Source organism: Lemur catta, chromosome 8, assembly GCF_020740605.2.
Source record: "Lemur catta isolate mLemCat1 chromosome 8, mLemCat1.pri, whole genome shotgun sequence".
Classification (NCBI taxonomy): Eukaryota; Metazoa; Chordata; class Mammalia; order Primates; family Lemuridae; genus Lemur; species Lemur catta.
Genome location: NC_059135.1, coordinates 56487359 through 56505295, shown reverse-complemented (window position 1 = coordinate 56505295; position 17937 = coordinate 56487359). Strand labels below are relative to the sequence as shown.

At 39.2% G+C, this 17937-nt stretch overlaps 1 protein-coding gene across 1 annotated transcript in view; it reads right to left on the bottom strand.

Annotated features, from left to right (window-relative positions):
* ABCB11 (ATP binding cassette subfamily B member 11) overlaps window positions 1-17937 on the bottom strand; it is an 86928-nt gene that overhangs the window by 16019 nt on the left and 52972 nt on the right. The window contains exons 16-21 of the mRNA XM_045559211.1: window positions 17669-17870; window positions 16343-16406; window positions 11370-11472; window positions 5679-5843; window positions 663-767; window positions 406-567 (exon numbers count right to left, since the gene is read on the bottom strand). Of these exons, the coding sequence (XP_045415167.1) occupies window positions 406-567; window positions 663-767; window positions 5679-5843; window positions 11370-11472; window positions 16343-16406; window positions 17669-17870 (801 nt within the window). The remainder of the gene's footprint in view (window positions 1-405; window positions 568-662; window positions 768-5678; window positions 5844-11369; window positions 11473-16342; window positions 16407-17668; window positions 17871-17937) is intronic.

The following is a 17937-nucleotide window of genomic DNA, read 5'->3' as shown; positions in this document are numbered from 1 at the left end:
TGAACTAAGGCTGAAGGTTCTGGGGTTTACAGAGAACAGCTTTGCTTTTTCTAAGGCAAATCACACCCTGGAGGCTTCCACGGGATCTTTGCTTCCACACTCTGGGGGTTATTGAGTCTTGTGGAATCTGAGCTTCTGGTTCTAAAAATACTCTGAGAAATGAGTTTCAGGAAAGTTCTTCTCTTGCTAGACCTGAAAGAAATCCAAAACCTGTACAGATGTTGATGCATGCCAGAACACTGATTCTGGCCACTGCCTAGGAAATGCCGTGTTTAAGCTGCTATTCACCAGCATTAAAAATGGTAGAAAATGTGGCTCAGGGGTATCCTAATCCCACTGGTTCCTATTCCACAGGAAGTATGTAGGTGGTTATCAGAACACTCCAAGTTTCTCCCCATAGCTTACCCCTTGAACTTGGGAAGCATCTGCAGCAAGCCTTGTTGTGAGTGCTCCAGGGCTATTTTTGAGGTCATCAAACCAGCCAATGTCTTGCCCCAACATTGCCCTGAAACCAAATTTACGTAGCCTTTTTGTGAGGAGCTCCCCGGACTTAGCAAAAGCATATCCCTAAAACATAAAGAAGGAGTTTTTAGTAATATTTTCACATGAAAAAAAAAATCAGAAAATAGCTAAATCACTTACAGAAAAATAAAATTCCTTACCTGCAGAAATTGGGTGACGAGGGACACACAGCCCATTGCTACAAAAAGCAGGCACACACCATTGATCTGTGACCTTTGTTCCTCTGTATCAGGAAGTGAAAAAGTCTTGGAAAGATAGTAAGCAAGGAAGAAACTTAATTATTATAAACAGTAAAAAATAAATAAATTCAAATGTTTGACAGAAATTTCTTTTTTTTTTTAGAAATTTCTTTTAACATGTCATTATACATTTGTCCAAATCCATAGAATGTACAGCACCAAGAGTGTACCCTAATGTAAACTATGGACTTTGGCTGATCATGCTGTGGGGAAAGAAACCTGGTGAATGGAAACCAATGGGGATGTTTTTGTCTTGTTCCTGTGCTTGAATTAGGCAATTGTGTTGGCTCTTCTTTGACACAGATAAAAAGGATGATGAAATGACTCAAATCCTTTAAGTAATAAAGCAGAGAGAGAAGGAAGAAATGGAGAAAGGAAGGGAAGGAGGGAGACAGGAAGGAAGGGAGGAAGAGAAGAGGGAGAAGGAAGGAAGATACTTCGGAATCTGAGAATGTTATCTGGGACAAAACTCAAAGTATTATGTTGACCTCTGTCTTTCTCAAATAATAAATGCAAGAAAGATGATTTTTAGACTCAGGTAATTTGCCTCTTATTAGTTTTATAGAATATGTATCTTTAAAAAAGAAATGAATTATTAAGGCATTGACTGCAATTGGTGTAGGAGAGAAAAAAGTTTCCATCTGAGACTGAGGTGGTTTCTACATCAGTGGTCCCCAAACTTTTTGGCACCAGAGACCAGTTTCATGGAAGACAATTTTTCCACGGGCAGGGGTTGGCGGGTGGGAGTGCAGAACTCACAGCTGTAAATACAGTTGAAGCTTCCTTGCTGGCTGGGCTCACCTCCTACTGTGTGGCCTGGTTCCTAAACTCCCCGCCCATCCCAGGGGTTGGGGACCATGGCTGTAATCACCAGAAGCTGAAAACCTTCCTCCCCAAACTGTGAAAATTGTGAGTGGGATTTTTTTAGTCTATAGTGAATAGTAAACTGTACTCATAAATATATTCTGAACTTACAGATGTTTGCTCAGGTAACTGATTGAGGATTAAGCTGTTACAATAAGAAAATGAAAAAACATATTCCAGTGACATTGCTGGGCAGTGAAATGGATTTTAGGTGAAACAAAACCTTCCTAAGTCAGATGATATAAAGGAACTGGGAGGGTTCGGAGAAAGTATGCATTAGAGAGCTGTACAATAAATCCTTAATTATTGTTCTGAATTAATTCGAGAAATTAGAACAGTGCCACCAAACAGTTGCTCAAAGGAAACCATTTCTTCAATAAATATTTACTGAGTGCCTACTATGTGCCAAATAAATCTCCGTGAAAGCAATGTATACTTCTCCAGTTTTTGTAAAGGAAAAGTAATGTGTTCAAATTTTCACAAATTCCAAAGTAGGGGGAGGCATTCTAGGTTAATGAGATTTTACTCTTTCTAGGACAGAGTTTCTAGGGCCTTCATGGTTCTCAAAACAGGTGAAAGTGGGCTCATAAGACACCACAGTAATTCTTCCCAGCAGAGCAGAAGTCCCAAGTTTACAGAATTCACACATTCAGGAATTTAAAGCCATATTTCAGTTTGGTTCTTAAAATCACTATACAAATACTCTGAAATCCCAAACTGTGATACCACAATTCCCATTCCTTCCGAAGGCTACCTTTTATAACCATGGACTATAGAACTGCAGATTTGCCCATTTGCCCAAAACATACAGTGGTTTACTCAAGTTCATTTAGCTAGTGGTTATTATTGGATAAGGAAATGCCTGTTTTTCAGCTTCTGGTGCAGTGGTTTTCTTCTGGGCAAGCTCTTTAGGCTCTTTGTGTTTCCCACCTTCTCAGTGTTAAAAAGAGTATTTGGTTAACATTCAAGTCCATACAACTGTCCAGTTTGAGATCAGACATCTATCCATCTGTAATCCTTTTTCACAAAATTGTGCTCCGGGAGTTCTTTGTACATTGTTCGTGTTGAAATGCAGCCCAAAAGGCTACCCATCCATAGATTCCTCTGTTCTTTGACGAGCTATAGTTTGAGCATACATCTTTGTCATTTTTGTAATGGTTAAGTTTGCTTAGGGGAAAACTAACATTCGTTAAACTTTTGCTAAGTACCAGATGTCAAATGTGCAGATTAACCTGCTCTAACTTAAATTAGGATTCTCAGAACAACCCAGTGAGGTAGGTTTTCTTGCTCCATAATGCAGATAAGGAAGCGAAGTCTCATCGAGGATGAGTCACTTGCCCAAATGCGCACAAGATAGCACACAGCAGAGACCTGGTTCTCCCAGGGCTGGCTGACTCTCAAGTCCACGCTTTCTCCCAGGGTACTGCATCCAAATTGCTGTGCTTGGAACACCCGGCACATTTTCCAAGTCAAGTAGACTTGGAAAGTGAAGCTGAAAAATCATGCCTTACACGTATATTGAGGCTTAGCTAGATTAGCAACCAGGCGCCTAATAGGGCCCAATCATTTGCTGGGTCCATTGCCACAGCATGGTTTCAATACACCGAATGTGAATATGGTGCCCTTTAGGTATGTCAAAATGAAAACAGAGCAATTAAAAACAGACTTATAATTATGCCCTGTGAGATGAAAGCATCATGAGTGTACTGATGAATCCATGATAATTACGCTAAGAGACAAACAGAAATAATCTTCTTTATCAGGAGAAAAAACGGTGGTTTGTTTAGCATTATTCTCTTAGCAAATGTAGCCCTGTGAGAACAAGGATGCTGAGTCAACTTTGGATTTCACCAACTAGATCCCACTACTGTGGTCCTGTGAAAAGTCAAAAGCTCTGTTGCTTGGTTTAAGGCCATCCTAGAATTCCTGGTTGTGACTAGAAGAATCACAGAGAATGTTCTCACCGCCAGTGACAGAGTGAGTGCTCAAAAAGGGCAGACGTTATACCTGAATCATAGTTTTTTTTTTTCTCATTTGGCCATTTCATAGACCACTAGAGCTCGAAGCTGTCTTAGGGACCATCTTTGTCAATCCTTTGTTTTATAATTGAGGAAACTGAGGCCCAGAGAAGTGGCATGGTGTGACCCAGGCACACAGAGCATGGTAAGTAACTATTAAGAGAAGAACCAGTTTCAGAAACAAAGTCTCCTGACGGGGAAGCCAGGACTCTGCACAGCAGCTCGTGTACCCGGTGTGGGCAGAGTTGGGTATATTCTTTGCTTTTATAAAAGAGAAAGAGAATCAGCAAAGAAGATTTGGATTTGTTTTTTACAAAGCAAACTTCTGGGACGTAGGCTGGGATTCTTTCAGATTCAACCCTAAGCCCTACACCTGCTACACTTGCATCGTTGCTCAGGGAGACGCATTTCCTGAGCCTCTCCCTGCTGGAACGTCAGCTCTGTGAGAGCAGGCCCCCCCCGGATTTTCTTGTTCTCCTCTCTGTCCCCAGCACAGCAACAGCGCCTGGCCCAGTATAGGTGGTCAATAAACATCTGTTGAGTGATCAGTGGATTTTTCTGTTTAACGTTTGCCTTCCTCGCAGACTGGAAACTGCGCTGGGGAAAGCATAACTGACACCGTGTTCCCCAGTCCCTAGTGTGGTGTGCAGGCGAGACAGACAGTAAGACCTACTCAGGGAATAAAAGATTTATTTTATTTTTGTATGTTGTCGTTACTAGGAGACCAAGTATTTAAAAGATTTTTAGCATAAAAGGTTGTGGCACCACATAACCAGAGGTTCAGTTAACCAAAGTTAAAGGTCCCTGTGTTTCCAATGCTCCCTGAAATCCACCCGCTTCCTGACTTGCCACAAGGTGGCAGTGTGAAAATTAAAGCGGTGGCCGGGGCCCTCCCCGCACAATGGATTTAATGTTAACTGTGGATTATCCAGGTCTTTCTGTACATGCCTGTGGGGACATCTTTATGGCTCCTTTATGGGAGAAGTGATGAGACAGAGAGAAGCAGAGGAGGGAACTAGAACCTTTATCACTTACTACCCTCTGACGATGTGGTGCTCTGGCAAATCCTCTAGTCTAGGCTTTAGAAAACCTGGGTTCTAGTTCCGGCCCCATCACCTAATGGCTGTGTCCCCTTGAACAAGTTAATAAAGTTTCCTAGGTTCTAGGTTTCCTGCCTTGTGGACCTCACAGGATTTATTTGTGTGTGTATAGGTGTGTGTGAATTCCAACTAGGAAAACATGATCGAGTTTTGATAACTAAATTTGCAATGACAAGGTTTTATTAGAACTTGGCTCCACAGTTACACTGGCTGGATTTGAATCCTAGCTCCACCACTTGCTGTCCTAAATTCTCTGTGCCTTGGCTTGCTGCTTTGTAAAGTGGGAATAATAAGAGTACCTACCTTCAGCAGTTATTAGGAAACTTAAATGAACTATTATACATAAAGTGCTTAGATAGTGCCTAGTAAATGTTCATTGTTATTATTATGAAGATTATAGCAATAAAGTCAAATGAAAAATATAAAAAAATCCTAGGAAGTGAAAAATTGAAATAGGCTTATTCTTTATCCATGCCTTATTTTACTTCTCTCTTTCTTTTCCTGCTTCCTCTCCACATGCCTATTTCAATGGTGCAATCAGCAAAGAATTATGTATCACACACTAACACTGGCTATGTAAGTCAAACTTTGTACCTCAGCTGTTAGGCAAGATCAAAATTGCTCTAAAATCCTTTTGTATTATTCAACGAACCTGCTTTGCATTTTGATTAGGTTTGTATATATATCACCAGGGAAATTGCCCTCTTCTAACACTAAATTTGCAATGACAGGGCCCTGCCAGCCCAAATGACAGTGCTCAGCTTCGCCTTCTGACCTGTGTGATGGAGACTCGGCGAGTTTTTCATCCTTTAGAGATGAGGAAAAAGAGCTAAATACATTAAAACAAAGAGCTGACCTATCAAAAATGATAATATCTACTGATAAAAACAAAAGGTATGAGGAGAAGAAAGCTAGTTAGTCCACTTCATGCTTACCCCGAGAATCCGGCTGAATAAAAAGGCATACAGGGGTGTGACTGTCCCGTTAACAGCCGCACCCACAGCCCCTACCAGCATGTAGGGCCATTCCGGAGCATTGACTTTCAGAATCCTCCTGACTGGGGCGGGTTCAACTTCTTCTTCCACGAGAGCATCCTTGTCCTTGAGGGGAGAGAGGGTTACATTAACCATCCAAATATACACACACACATTGTGTATCTACTCTTTTATTACACAGCAGACCCTTTGGCATTCACAGATTTAAGAGTCATAGTTTGATTGGTTATGAGTGACCCCAAAGATCTATGAGATGCGGTGGTTTGTTATTTTTTAAGAAATGGTTTTGAATTGCTTGAAACTGTGCCGTGGCTTGGATGAGATTGAACCTAGAGGACTGAAGATGAGTTTGTACTTCTCATTTCACGATCACATATGCATTAACTCTCAGGGAGTAATAAATATGTTGAATCTTTGGAAAAATAACTCCCAATTAAAAAAAAACATTGCTCTAGTTGTATTTACACTTGTGGGGACTTGTGAAATTTTCAAGATATGTTTTACATAAATGTCACGGTGGTATACTCTAGTAACTGGCTAAAGCTCAAAGGCAAGCCAGTATATCTGAAATGAGACAAAATAATTTTTAAAATTAATTAAGTGGTACCAACAGTTATCACTGATATGTTTTCAGCAAGATTTTCCTTAATTAGTACCCAGAAGTAAGTGGTACTCCATTTGGATTTCTAAATTGCACATTTCCTTCACAAGGAGTGAAAATTAATATTTCCTTATTCTGATCTCTTTAGTTGCCATTAAAGTGTCAGAACTAGCAAATTTTTATCCTCTCAATGGCAAATATTATATACAGAACACCATAATTTTTGCCATCATTTTTCTTTGCTATAGATATTACTCGGTGCTTGGTCTTTAGGCCCATTTATTCAGTAATTTGTTAAATTTATTACCCACTTTGAGAAAGGATTTTAGGTGGCTTATATAGATTTGTATTGATTTTTTAAAACTTTTCCATTAAAATGTACTAAAAATATCTATAGCAAATTAACTACAAAATTATTAATTAATGCTCTTTCATTAATACGTAGTAATTTACCTTTAAGTAGCTGAATGGCAAGAATAGACAACAGCAAGGACCTTCAGAAACTTTCCGTTTGCTTACAAAGTCAAAGATCACATCCAATTTAAATCAAAGCCTGGTGCCATGTCCATTTCATTATAGTTGCAAGCCAAATAGGATGAAGGAAGGCAGCTCAGGCGGATGATGAATTTGTTGCTGCCTCCATATCAAGTTCTCTCTTGGCCTGCCCCCAACATTTGCACTTTGTCATTACTGCTCACTCATGCAGCAAATCCTTCTGTTCAATTATTTCATCTCTGACAGCTCACTAACTCCAGGCAATCAATGCCAGAGAAGAAGAAGGCTGCCTGGGAAAGCATGAGTGGAACAGACATAGGGAGAACGGGGTTCTTGGACAAGCCCCACATAGCCACCAGTGGAATATATCACCAAGAGCTCTAACTCTCGGAACTTGTCACCTCATCCTTAAAATAAGAGAGTTGGAATAGGAGGTTGTTCTGGGGAGACAATCTCTCTGGGTCACTCACGTTTCTGCATATCTTGTGAACAGAGGCATTGACAACCTTTGGTCAGATTATTTTTTCAGGAGTGTTTGTATAACAAACAGCCTTGGAAGACAGAGATGGTATCATCATCTCAAGCAAAGGGCAGATGATTCACCCACAGCCTAACATGATGGAAATTTTCCTAACCTTCTGCTACCTGAAAGTATCCCCAACCCTAAACATCAATACCTAAGATATTTAAAAGCAATGCGAAGTAATCTTTGCCCAGTGGTTTTCATTCCAAGGTAAATTAACAAGAAAAGTAAATTAATTAATTTGAATAATTTTCGTTTGCCCCCTACACTAAAAGTTTGACTTTAAAGAAAACTGTTCCCAACATCCCCTCCCAAAATGCAGCTGTCAAGCCTGAATGATGCAACAACTAGAAAAATCTGTCCCTGACTAATGTGAACTTTTGATTACATTTTATTTGATATCTCTACTAAAAGAACAGTAGAGGAATATAATAACTATATAACATATAATTAAAGTCATTCTGTAAAGAAAGATTTTTTTTTCCTGATTTTGCAAGACTAAATATAAAGGGAAGATGGATAAATTAAAGCAAATCAGGAACTCACAGAGAGAGGTAAAATTATAAAGTTTATATGTGTTTGCTCACGGCAGAGTTCAGACCTCTATTGTAGCACTGGTGGTTGCAGAAGGCTTATTGTTTTTTTTTAAATCAATGTAAGGAAGTAGCCATCAGCAACTCCATGGTAGGGAGAACCACAGTAGCTCTTACACATCTTTGCCTCCCCGGCATAACACCTGGCACTCCATAGGTGTGCAATCAGTGTTTATTGGCCAGGGGAAAATATTAATGTAACTTCCAACTTAAATCTTATGTCCTGCTTTCTATACTTTGTTACACTGTTTTCTGCATTCCATTCAATAGAGGTCTCCTGCCCTAGTAATAACTTTAAGATTCGATGATAAGCAATGGTAACTACAACAAACAAGCCAAGATTTTCCAAACGAACAAATACCCATAGTCGTTTTTATGGATCCTGTCTCTGTCTTCTCTCTTAACCCATGCCTAAATCCTGTCTTACAACTTAGCTCTGATGAAGTTATGGATATCTAATATTTGACCCCCACTTGATCGCATATATATTCTGCCTTGGTTTTTAGTTTCACTGAAAGAGACGCTTAAATGTTAAGAGACAGAGACCTCTAACCTGTGGGTTTCCCCTAATTCTAAACTTAATTCTGTCAGCACTATAACTGAGATATGACCTCATTTATGGGAGCTAATGGTACAGCTTGGAGAGCGAGGAGAATTGGGCTATAGTCATCTCTGTTGCCAGCTCAGTATGAGCCTTTCTGAGTCAATACTCTGTGAGACCACAAGGTGGAGGTAACTCCTTTATGTAAACCAACTTTTAGCAACAGAACATTTCCCAATCTACAGAAGGCAAGGTTAAGCCTTCTCCATCAAAATGAGAAAAAGAAAGGATTTTCCCAAGGCTTTGGCTTGCAGAATTTAGTTAAGTATTAAAATGCTTTAAAATACCAAAACTGAACAACTCATATAATGTCACCTGTGATTAGCAATTTCGTAAATCAAATTTTATTAACCCTAATCCTATTGTTTCCTTTTTAAAAATAATTCTTTAAATCTAAAGGACTCATAAAATTATTGTACAAATAAGCAATGTTAACATAATACCTTTCCTCTTGGAGTTTTAACATAATCCCATTGGCTTCCCTTTCATTTTCTTTTCTATCTCCCTTAACTAGAGAAAATATAAAGTAAGCATCTTTTAAAAATTACACTGGCTTATATTTAATTGAGTTTAATTGTTCTATTTTTAATTTATAATGCTTATGAGTAGAATATAATATGGAAAATTTTAATTTCTCTAAAACTAGCCCCTACATTTAATTTAGATTTTCTTTTATTTGAATAGCTCTCTTCTGAGTGCTTCTTGCGCCCAGAGAATTCTATGGGAATCTGACCTAAGACCTCCAGGAAATTTCATGGTTCTCTGCAACTATGCTAGGCCATCTACCAGCTTGCACAACAGCAGCAAAAAAGTCAGATTTTTCTTTCCTCCCTCCCTTCTTTCCTTCTCCTCTTATTTTTATTGTCAAACATTTACACAGAAACTAGAAAAACATGCAAAAATTGAATGTGATTGGTACCGTTATGTTTGAAATGTCAATGTAGTGTTCGGTTCTCTCCCTTGTATTAAACTCCTATTCTTTTATAATGCATCTTGTAGTTATTTGTGGCAGCAACATGGACTAAATGAAATAGTTATTTCTAGAATTAGAAGAGCAGTTGAGTTTTTAATGGCAAGATGCAGTAAGAAACCCTGTTTGCCACATGTTTTCTCTTACTGTGATTCATCCTGCTGCTCCTGAGAAAAAGTACTCTATGGAATTTATTTAAACCAACTCTATTAGATATTGAGAACTCTATTTATTCAATATTAATTTATTAAAACCAAAAGATAGCCTTAATAATCCTTCTGTCATAGTCATAAGGTAGTCACAATCATAAGTAGTACTGCACTTTATTCCAAATTTATCCATTGTGAACCAATGTTCATAATTACTTCCTAATGGATTCACATGCTGGAATTTTTTTTATTTTATTTATTTATTTATTTTTTGAGACAGAGTCTCACTCAGTTGCCTGGGCTAGAGTGCCGTGGCATCAGCCTCACTCATAGCAACCTCAAACTCCTGGGCTTAAGCAATCCTTCTGCCTCAGCCTCCCGAGTAGCTGGGACTACAGGCATGTGCCACCATGCCCGGCTAATTTTTTATATACATATTTTTAGCTGTCCATATAGTTTCTTTCTATTTTTAGTAGAGATGGGGTCTCGCTCTTGCTCAGGCTGGTCTCGAACTCCTGAGCTCAAACAGTCCACCCACCTCGGCCTTCCAGAGTGCTAGAATTACAGGCATGAGCCACCGTGCCTGGCCCACATGTTGGAATTTTACTGAAGACAATTTGAAATTATACCATGCATAATGGATGTGTTTATAATTAAAATTTTCTCTGACTTATTTGCTTTGATAAATCTTGCAGTATGGGCTTTATTTTATTGTAGAACTTCAATTTTTCATTCTAGTTTTAAAATCCCCTGGTGTCCTACTAGTTGCAAGGCACTGGGTTAGGTGATCAAGTTGATTCAAAAACAAATAAGATGTGGTCCCTAACTTTAAGAAGCTTACAGTTTAGTAAGGCAACATGGCTTCAGTGAAGGCTCAGTAAGAAAAGTTACCATGAAAAGCTTCTAATGAAGGGTGACAGGGGAATGACAGTGAGACAATCAGGCAGAAGTGTGAGCACAGTGATCAGGAAAGGCTTGGGGGAGAATGACGGTCACCTGATGTGAAAGCTGGATAATGTCCATGACAGCAAGACACCTGCATCCTTAAGAAGAAAGTTTTATGTTGCTATACATGTTGCCTCCTCTCCTATCTCTTTAATTTTTATGCTATTCTGGATTATGTTAAAATTAGTAGTATTATTTTAAATGTATCTTAAAACAATTATAAAACTGTGTGAAGTAAACAAATGTCCATAAAACCTAACTAACCTCCATTAATCAAAAAATTAATAGAGCTAGCCTATTCAATTATGTTTGTTCATTAAGATATTTTTTGCCAAGGTTATTATAATTTAAGAAGGAGAATTTAAAATTTGAGAAAAATATTTTCAGATATTCCTTAAAACTTTGTAAAAGGATATCTACATATAAGCAAATAATCTTGCTAAGTACGTGTAATGAACACATTCCCCGTGTTTATTAGAATAGTGTGTCTAAGAATTATTAACCCTTAGAATTCCAGAATTGTAGAATTTTAGTTACCATATATTCTTAAAAGTAATTAACTAGCTAATTTGCATTTCTTTTAAAATATTGTGCAAAATTTTGAGATTTCATTAGGTTCTAATGTTATATCATTTAGCTTGACTTAGTGAAACATTACTAGATATAAGCCTAGAAAGCTCATATTCTTAGGTTTAAAGAACAATAGCCCCAGGAGAGATTTCCTCCATTTCCCCATGAGCAATTGGTGCCTGACCTTTCTGTCTTCTTCATAAGTAGGCTTATGATCTACAACAGCTAATGAAGGTTCAGGTACCAGGTAAGAAAGCTGAGACTTGGAGCGTTGCCGGATGGAAGCTCTGAAAATAAAAAGAAAGATGAAAGAATGTAGATTGTGGCCGGATTGGAACAGGACTCAACTGGTGTCCAAGTTTACATTTCGTATGGCACGTAAACAGAAATGCTTGGTAGGTCACATGGCAACCAGGTAAGGGAGCTTACAGGTTAGGTTTGACAGCTATTCTTGGGGCAGATCTAGTTAAGTTGATTGCTCTGGGCCTCGAGCTCTTGCAACTGTTGGACCCAGGCTCAGAGTGCAGCCAGGGAGGGAGAAAGAGAAAGGAAGCAAAGTTCACCAGTCCACCAAAAAAACACCTAAGGTGCAGATACATTCTAAACCTACATAGTTCTGCTAATTGCTACCATGGCAATGATCCATCACATTTACCTCCCTCTGGTTTAGACTATAGTTTGATATCTTTCTCTCTCTTCCTCTCTCTCTCTCATACCTGATGTTAACTTTGGCATGATGCCACCTGGATACAAATGATAGAAGGAAATAGGGCCTCCAGTGAGATTGTCTCCAGGCTGTATACTACCCCTAAGGATGCATTAAGTATCTTATTGAAATATAATTTAGATTATTTTGTTCATTCCTTCATTTATTAATTCAACAGCGGCTTATTGGGCACCTACAACATGCAAACCAATGCCGGGTGCTGTCGGAGACACAAAGACTAGTTAGTCAATCACAGACTTTTCCCTCAAGGAGTTCAGATCTTACAGAAGAGGCATGTACCTAACTCTGATGTAAGGGAGAATGTAGTAAATGCTGCAAGGCAGGTTTGAAGAAAGAGTGTGGAAATTCGAAGGAAAAACAAATGCATGGTAAATGTTACCAAGACAGAGTTCATGGAAGACGTGGCTAAGGCAGAGTTTGGGTATTTGTAGACTAAAGAGAATTTCTGATTAAGAAAATATTATAAACAGAAGCACAGATGCTGGAGAGAACAGGGTTACTTGGTAAACATACTTAGCACGTACAGTGACAAGCATAAGAAGTAGTTGGTTCAGGCTGCCCTCCCCCCCCACCCCCCTCCCCACCTGAGATTCCTGGGAAGGAGATTCCCATTATCCTCTAGATTAACCTGAAAGTATGCAGTGCTGGGGGGTGCTGACAATTATACTGAGATCCCCAAGGAAACAAGCTTCCTGAAAAATGAAGCCAAGGGTGAAATAGTAGAGCTAAGAAAGGAAGAGAGAGAAACTGTATCTATCTTGGACATAACATGGAAGCTCTGGCCTTGCCTGAAGCCAAAGCATCTTTGGGCTATTTAGTTGTGTGAGCTGATTCTTTATTTCTAAAAGTTAGATTGCATTAGGTTTTCGGTCATCTGCAAATAAAGGGTCTTAAATGACAGAGGCAATGCTGATGACTTGGGAGGAGGAAGTTACATTATCCAATCTGTGTTTTAGAAAGCTTAAGCTGAAGAACACGTGTAAAGAGAGATGCAGCCATGAGACCCACATCAACTGTTCTAAGCTATCTAGACAGAACCATTCACATGTCTATCATTTTGTATCTAGGTGAAATTAGACTAAAACAAATATCAAGGTGGTGCCTGCCTACTATAGGCTCATCTAGCCTCCTTGAGAAGGCAGTAACAAGTCAACTTAGTTACTCCAATTTGTTCCCACACTCTGTTAATGACACTGCCATCCTCTTAGTCACCCAGGTTCAACCCCATGCATTTACCTCAAGTGCTCCCTCTTCCTTGCTCCTGCATATTCAAACTCTTGCCAAGTCTTATTATGACCAGGCATGAAACCACTTCTCAACCCCACCCACTCCATGGCACCAAACTGGCCTCTGGGTCAGCCCAATCCACTCCCACCTCGCCTGAAGCTCTACCACGATAGTCATTTCTTTGGGTTAGGTAACTAGGGCTGAGATGTCTTCTCCAAAAGGAATGCAGAATAGGATCGAGTCACCTGGAGAGAGCAAGGTGCATGATAGGGGAGACTTAAGGTCACAGACCTAAAAAGCAAACCCAGAGCAATTGGACACCAAAGTAGGAGTATGTGGAGAAGGAGAGGTCGTTGAGATATGATTGACTACCTTCCAGTTCAGACAATGGGAAGACCTATACCCTTGATCTCTCGGATTTCTACTACTTTAACCTTACATTTCTTAAGTCTCTCTCTCTCCCTCTTCCCCAAACCATTCCACCTGTCTGGCACAGGCTGTCACGACAGTATGAGCAGTAAGAGTGCTGGGCAGGGGCTCTACCTGCCAGCTGGTTCCCCTCTAGTCTACCAGAAACACCAGAGTAAGAATTCTCTCACACCCCTTTTCAGAAACCTACAAAATCTACCCCTCCTCTTCTCAGAAGCTGCATACCACTTCTCACTGCAAATGAAAACTGCTAATTTGGGGAATAAATACTCTATGTCTTAACATTATTATTCACAAAATTAGTTGCTGTTATCCACTAAATTATTCTTGGATCGAAAATATATTGCTGAAGAGGGACTCAGCCATCAGAAAGACTGAAGTCAAAGAAACAAGATACAAATTAACATTTCATTTAGTCATTTTTTAGCAAAAAAAAAAATCTGTCAGCATATACAATGAAATATTTTTAACAGATCTTTTTATTCAAACTTATAAATCTTTCTTTGCAAGAGGTTAATAGCTACTTTATGGGTATAGATTGTATTTCTGGATTTCTCATTATAGTCACTAAAATGTAGAATTTGTGAGAAATTATAGCCAAATAAGAAATGTCTATATTAAAAATGGTTATCTGATCCTAATAATAAACTGGAAGTAAACTACTTAGAACAGGCAGAATTTGTTCATCTGGCAAGTTAAGAAAATGTTTATTTTCTTTTTGGTATGACCACAAGAAACACTTCCTCTCTGCAATCTTTAGCCTAGTGACCAAAAGAGATACCCAGTTTCTCTGTGTTTAAGAAGTTAGTTTGTTTATCCTCAGGTTGTGATTCTAATGACTTGTGTGCTTTTAATTTTTTATTTTAATCAGCAAATCATGATTAAACTTACTGCCAGATGTCTACAAAAATTGCCTAATAATTTTGACAATTTTTTTTACAATTTTTATAGCTTTTACTTTATAGAGTAACTTGAAGCTATTCCTTTGTTATTTTCCAAATTCAATAAATTCCATAAAATTAGAACTTCTAAAAATTTTTTGAATAGGCTTGTTCTCAAGAGAAAAAATAAAAAACCCTAGTCTGAAAATTCAGATTGATAAAGAAAAGATGCACTAAGGCCTGAAATATCTATCTACATTTGAAAATAAATACAATACTTTTAAGTGAATTATTTCTTGACTATTTAAATGAATAAAATCTGTGTTTCAACTACATGTAGTTGTTACCTGAATGTCTTATTTTAAGCCTCTTTAACTACTTTTCAATAAACCATTAGCCATCTTGAATGAGCAAGTCATATATCTGAGTCTTGCATTAAATGTCCCAGAAATGGCAAAGGCAATGAGAGATCGCTGCCAGCCCATTACCTACAACTAGCCTCCTAACTTAGGGAAAAAAATTCTGAATAACATTTTTATGAATATAGACAAATATTCCTGGGCATAATTCTTAACATACATACTTTTAACATTAGAGGAACATTTTTATTGAAACTCTTAAACCAAAACAAAGACTAAAATTTATAATCTCTCTAATAGCATACTCCAAAAATATGTTTTGAAAGTGAATACCTCTATATTGATCCAGAAAAAGATAAATAGCTCATGTTTAGAATTTTTTTTTTTTTTTGAGATACACTCTTACTCTGTTGCCCATGCTAGAGTGCAGTGGCATCATCACAGCTCACTGTAACCTCTAACTCCTGAGTTCAAGCAATCCTCCTACCTCAGCCTCCTAAGTAGCTAGGACTACAGGTGTACACCACCATGCCCAGCTAATTTTTCTTTTCTTTTTTTTTATTACAGAGACAGGTCTCACTCTTGTTCAGGCTGGTCTCAAACTCCTGAGCTCAAGCCATCCTCCTGCCTCGGCCTCCCAGATTGCTAGGATTACAGGAGTGAGCCACTTCGCCCGGTCAGGAAATTCTTTCTAAAAGCTAAAAAATACATTTCTTATTTCATGTAGTTAAGGAATGATTTGATTTCAGATGGTTTACTCTGGGAGCAAAAGTGTTTGTAATTCAATTGCAGCTTAGTAGGTTTAAGAATTGAGCTAAAGGCATGAATCTGACTTCCACATAAGACAGTATTTTATACCACAGTCAGCTTGGGGAGTAGAAAGACTAAACACAGATTTTTTAAAAATTCTCTTTCTAAGCTCAATAAACAACATTTTAACCATAGAGTGCCTCCATCATAACCCCTATTCCCAATAAAATGAGACATTAAAGTAAAACAAAAAGCTCCATGGGCCAGGTGCGGTGGCTCACGCCTGTAATCCTAGCACTCTGGGAGGCCAAGGCGGGCAGATCATTTGAGCTCAGGAGTTCGAGACCAGCCTGAGCAAGAGCGAGACCCCGTCCCTACTAAAAAATAGAAATAAATTATATGGACAGCTAAAAATATATATAGAAAAATTAGCCAGGCATGGTGGCACATGCCTGTAGTCCCAGCTACTCAGGAGGCTGAGGCAGGAGGATCGCTTGAGCTCAGGAGTTTGAGGTTGCTGTGAGCTAGGCTGATGCCATGGCACTCTAGTCGGGGCAACAGAGTGAGACTCTGTCTCAAAAAAAAAAAAAAAAAACTCCATGAATTGGAGAGATAATTGTCAATATAGCAACCAAGGATCTTTACATATTCATATTACATAAGACTTGGGAGTCTGCTTAGGGCTCTCTATGTTGTACCTGAGATATTCCCTGGGGTTTACAGCTGCAGAGGACTCCTGAGAATATTTGAAAACCTTAAAATCTACCCCATGGCTTGAGCTTACCTTAAACTATCCTGGTAGCCCCCTCTGCTAAAAGTCTTCTCAGGTATGTCACCTTCAGTTGCATCTTTACCTGTTCAACACAACAGGAGCAATTCCTTAGTGTATGCAATAAGCAGAACCCATATCTAAATAGATTTATTTACTAGGTTTGCTTAGAATGTAATTACTATTAATATGTTTAATGCCAAAGCATTCTATTAACTTTATTGCAATAAATAAAACTTGAAACTTGCCCAGCACATTTTAACAAAAAAAATTTCATCAGGATTGAGCCATTTGAACCATATGATAGCCTGTACCCTCTAAAGCTGTGGTCCCCAACCCTCAGGCCACGGACCAGCTCCCAGGAATCGGGTGCTCAGCAGGAGGCAAGCCGCGGGTGAGTGAGCAAGTGAAGGTCCAGCTGCACCCACAGCCACTCCCCATTGCTCGCATCCCCACCTGGGCCCTGCCCCCGAGTCAGATCAGCGGTGGCATCAGACCCACACAGAAGCCTGAACCCCACTGCCAACTGCTCATGTGAGGATCCAGGTTGTGCTCCCCGTGGGAATCCAACACCTGATGATCTGAGGTGGAGCCGAGGCAGCGACTACCACCACCACCACCCCAACCCTGTCCGTAGAAAAACCATCCTCCACGAAACTGATCCCTTGTGTCAAAAGGTTGGGGACCACTGCTCTAAAGGAATAGATCTTTTAGCACGACTCGTCAGATTAATAGAAGTCCACTAAAAGTGCCAAAAAAAAAATGATAGAATTACCAAACTTTTCAAAAGTCTATTCAGAATAACATGCTGTGTGATGGCTCCTGACAGCGATCCAGGGTTAAATGTATACAGTGTTTATACCTAACGGAGTTCACAAATTCAAATGTGAAATGGTGGAAAGGTTTAGAGTGGCTAGGTAATTTAGACTGGGGTAACCATCAAGTCTGAAAATTCAGATTGATAAAGAGAAGGTGCATTAGGGCTTGAAATACCTGTCTACATTTGAAAGCAAATGTAACACTTTTTAGTTATTGATTAATTCACTCAACCAATAAGCATGGCGCTCCCACTGTGTGCAGGACACAGTCTAGGAAGCCTCTCTTATTTGCACAGGGTAAAGGAAAAGGATAGAATTGAAAGTTAGAAGACCTTGGTTTTAGCACTACGACTTGATCAGATAACTTCCTGAGCTTCAGTTGTCTCCTTTACCATCTATACAGTGCCTGCCATGGCTGTTGGGAGAACAAATCAGTGTATATTAAAATGCACAGGGTGCCATAAGGCACTATATGTATTAACTATTTAGTATAATGGACAAGTATAATGGAAGAGGCACTTGCCATTTATGTTCTCTTCATTAAAGGCTTGATCTCCTGAACTTTGCAAAGTCACTAGAGTGAAGTAAACACCTTTCCTCTCCAACAGTTCTTCATGGGTGCCCCTTTCCACGGCAGTGCCATGTTCAAAACCAATGATGACATCTGCAGCTCGGACTGTAGACAGGCGATGGGCAACAGAAACGATTGTATGCCTGTGCTGAATCTGTAAGAACATGCAGTGCACAGTTACATGAGACTGGAAGACAGAGCTGACATTGACCTTTGGATCA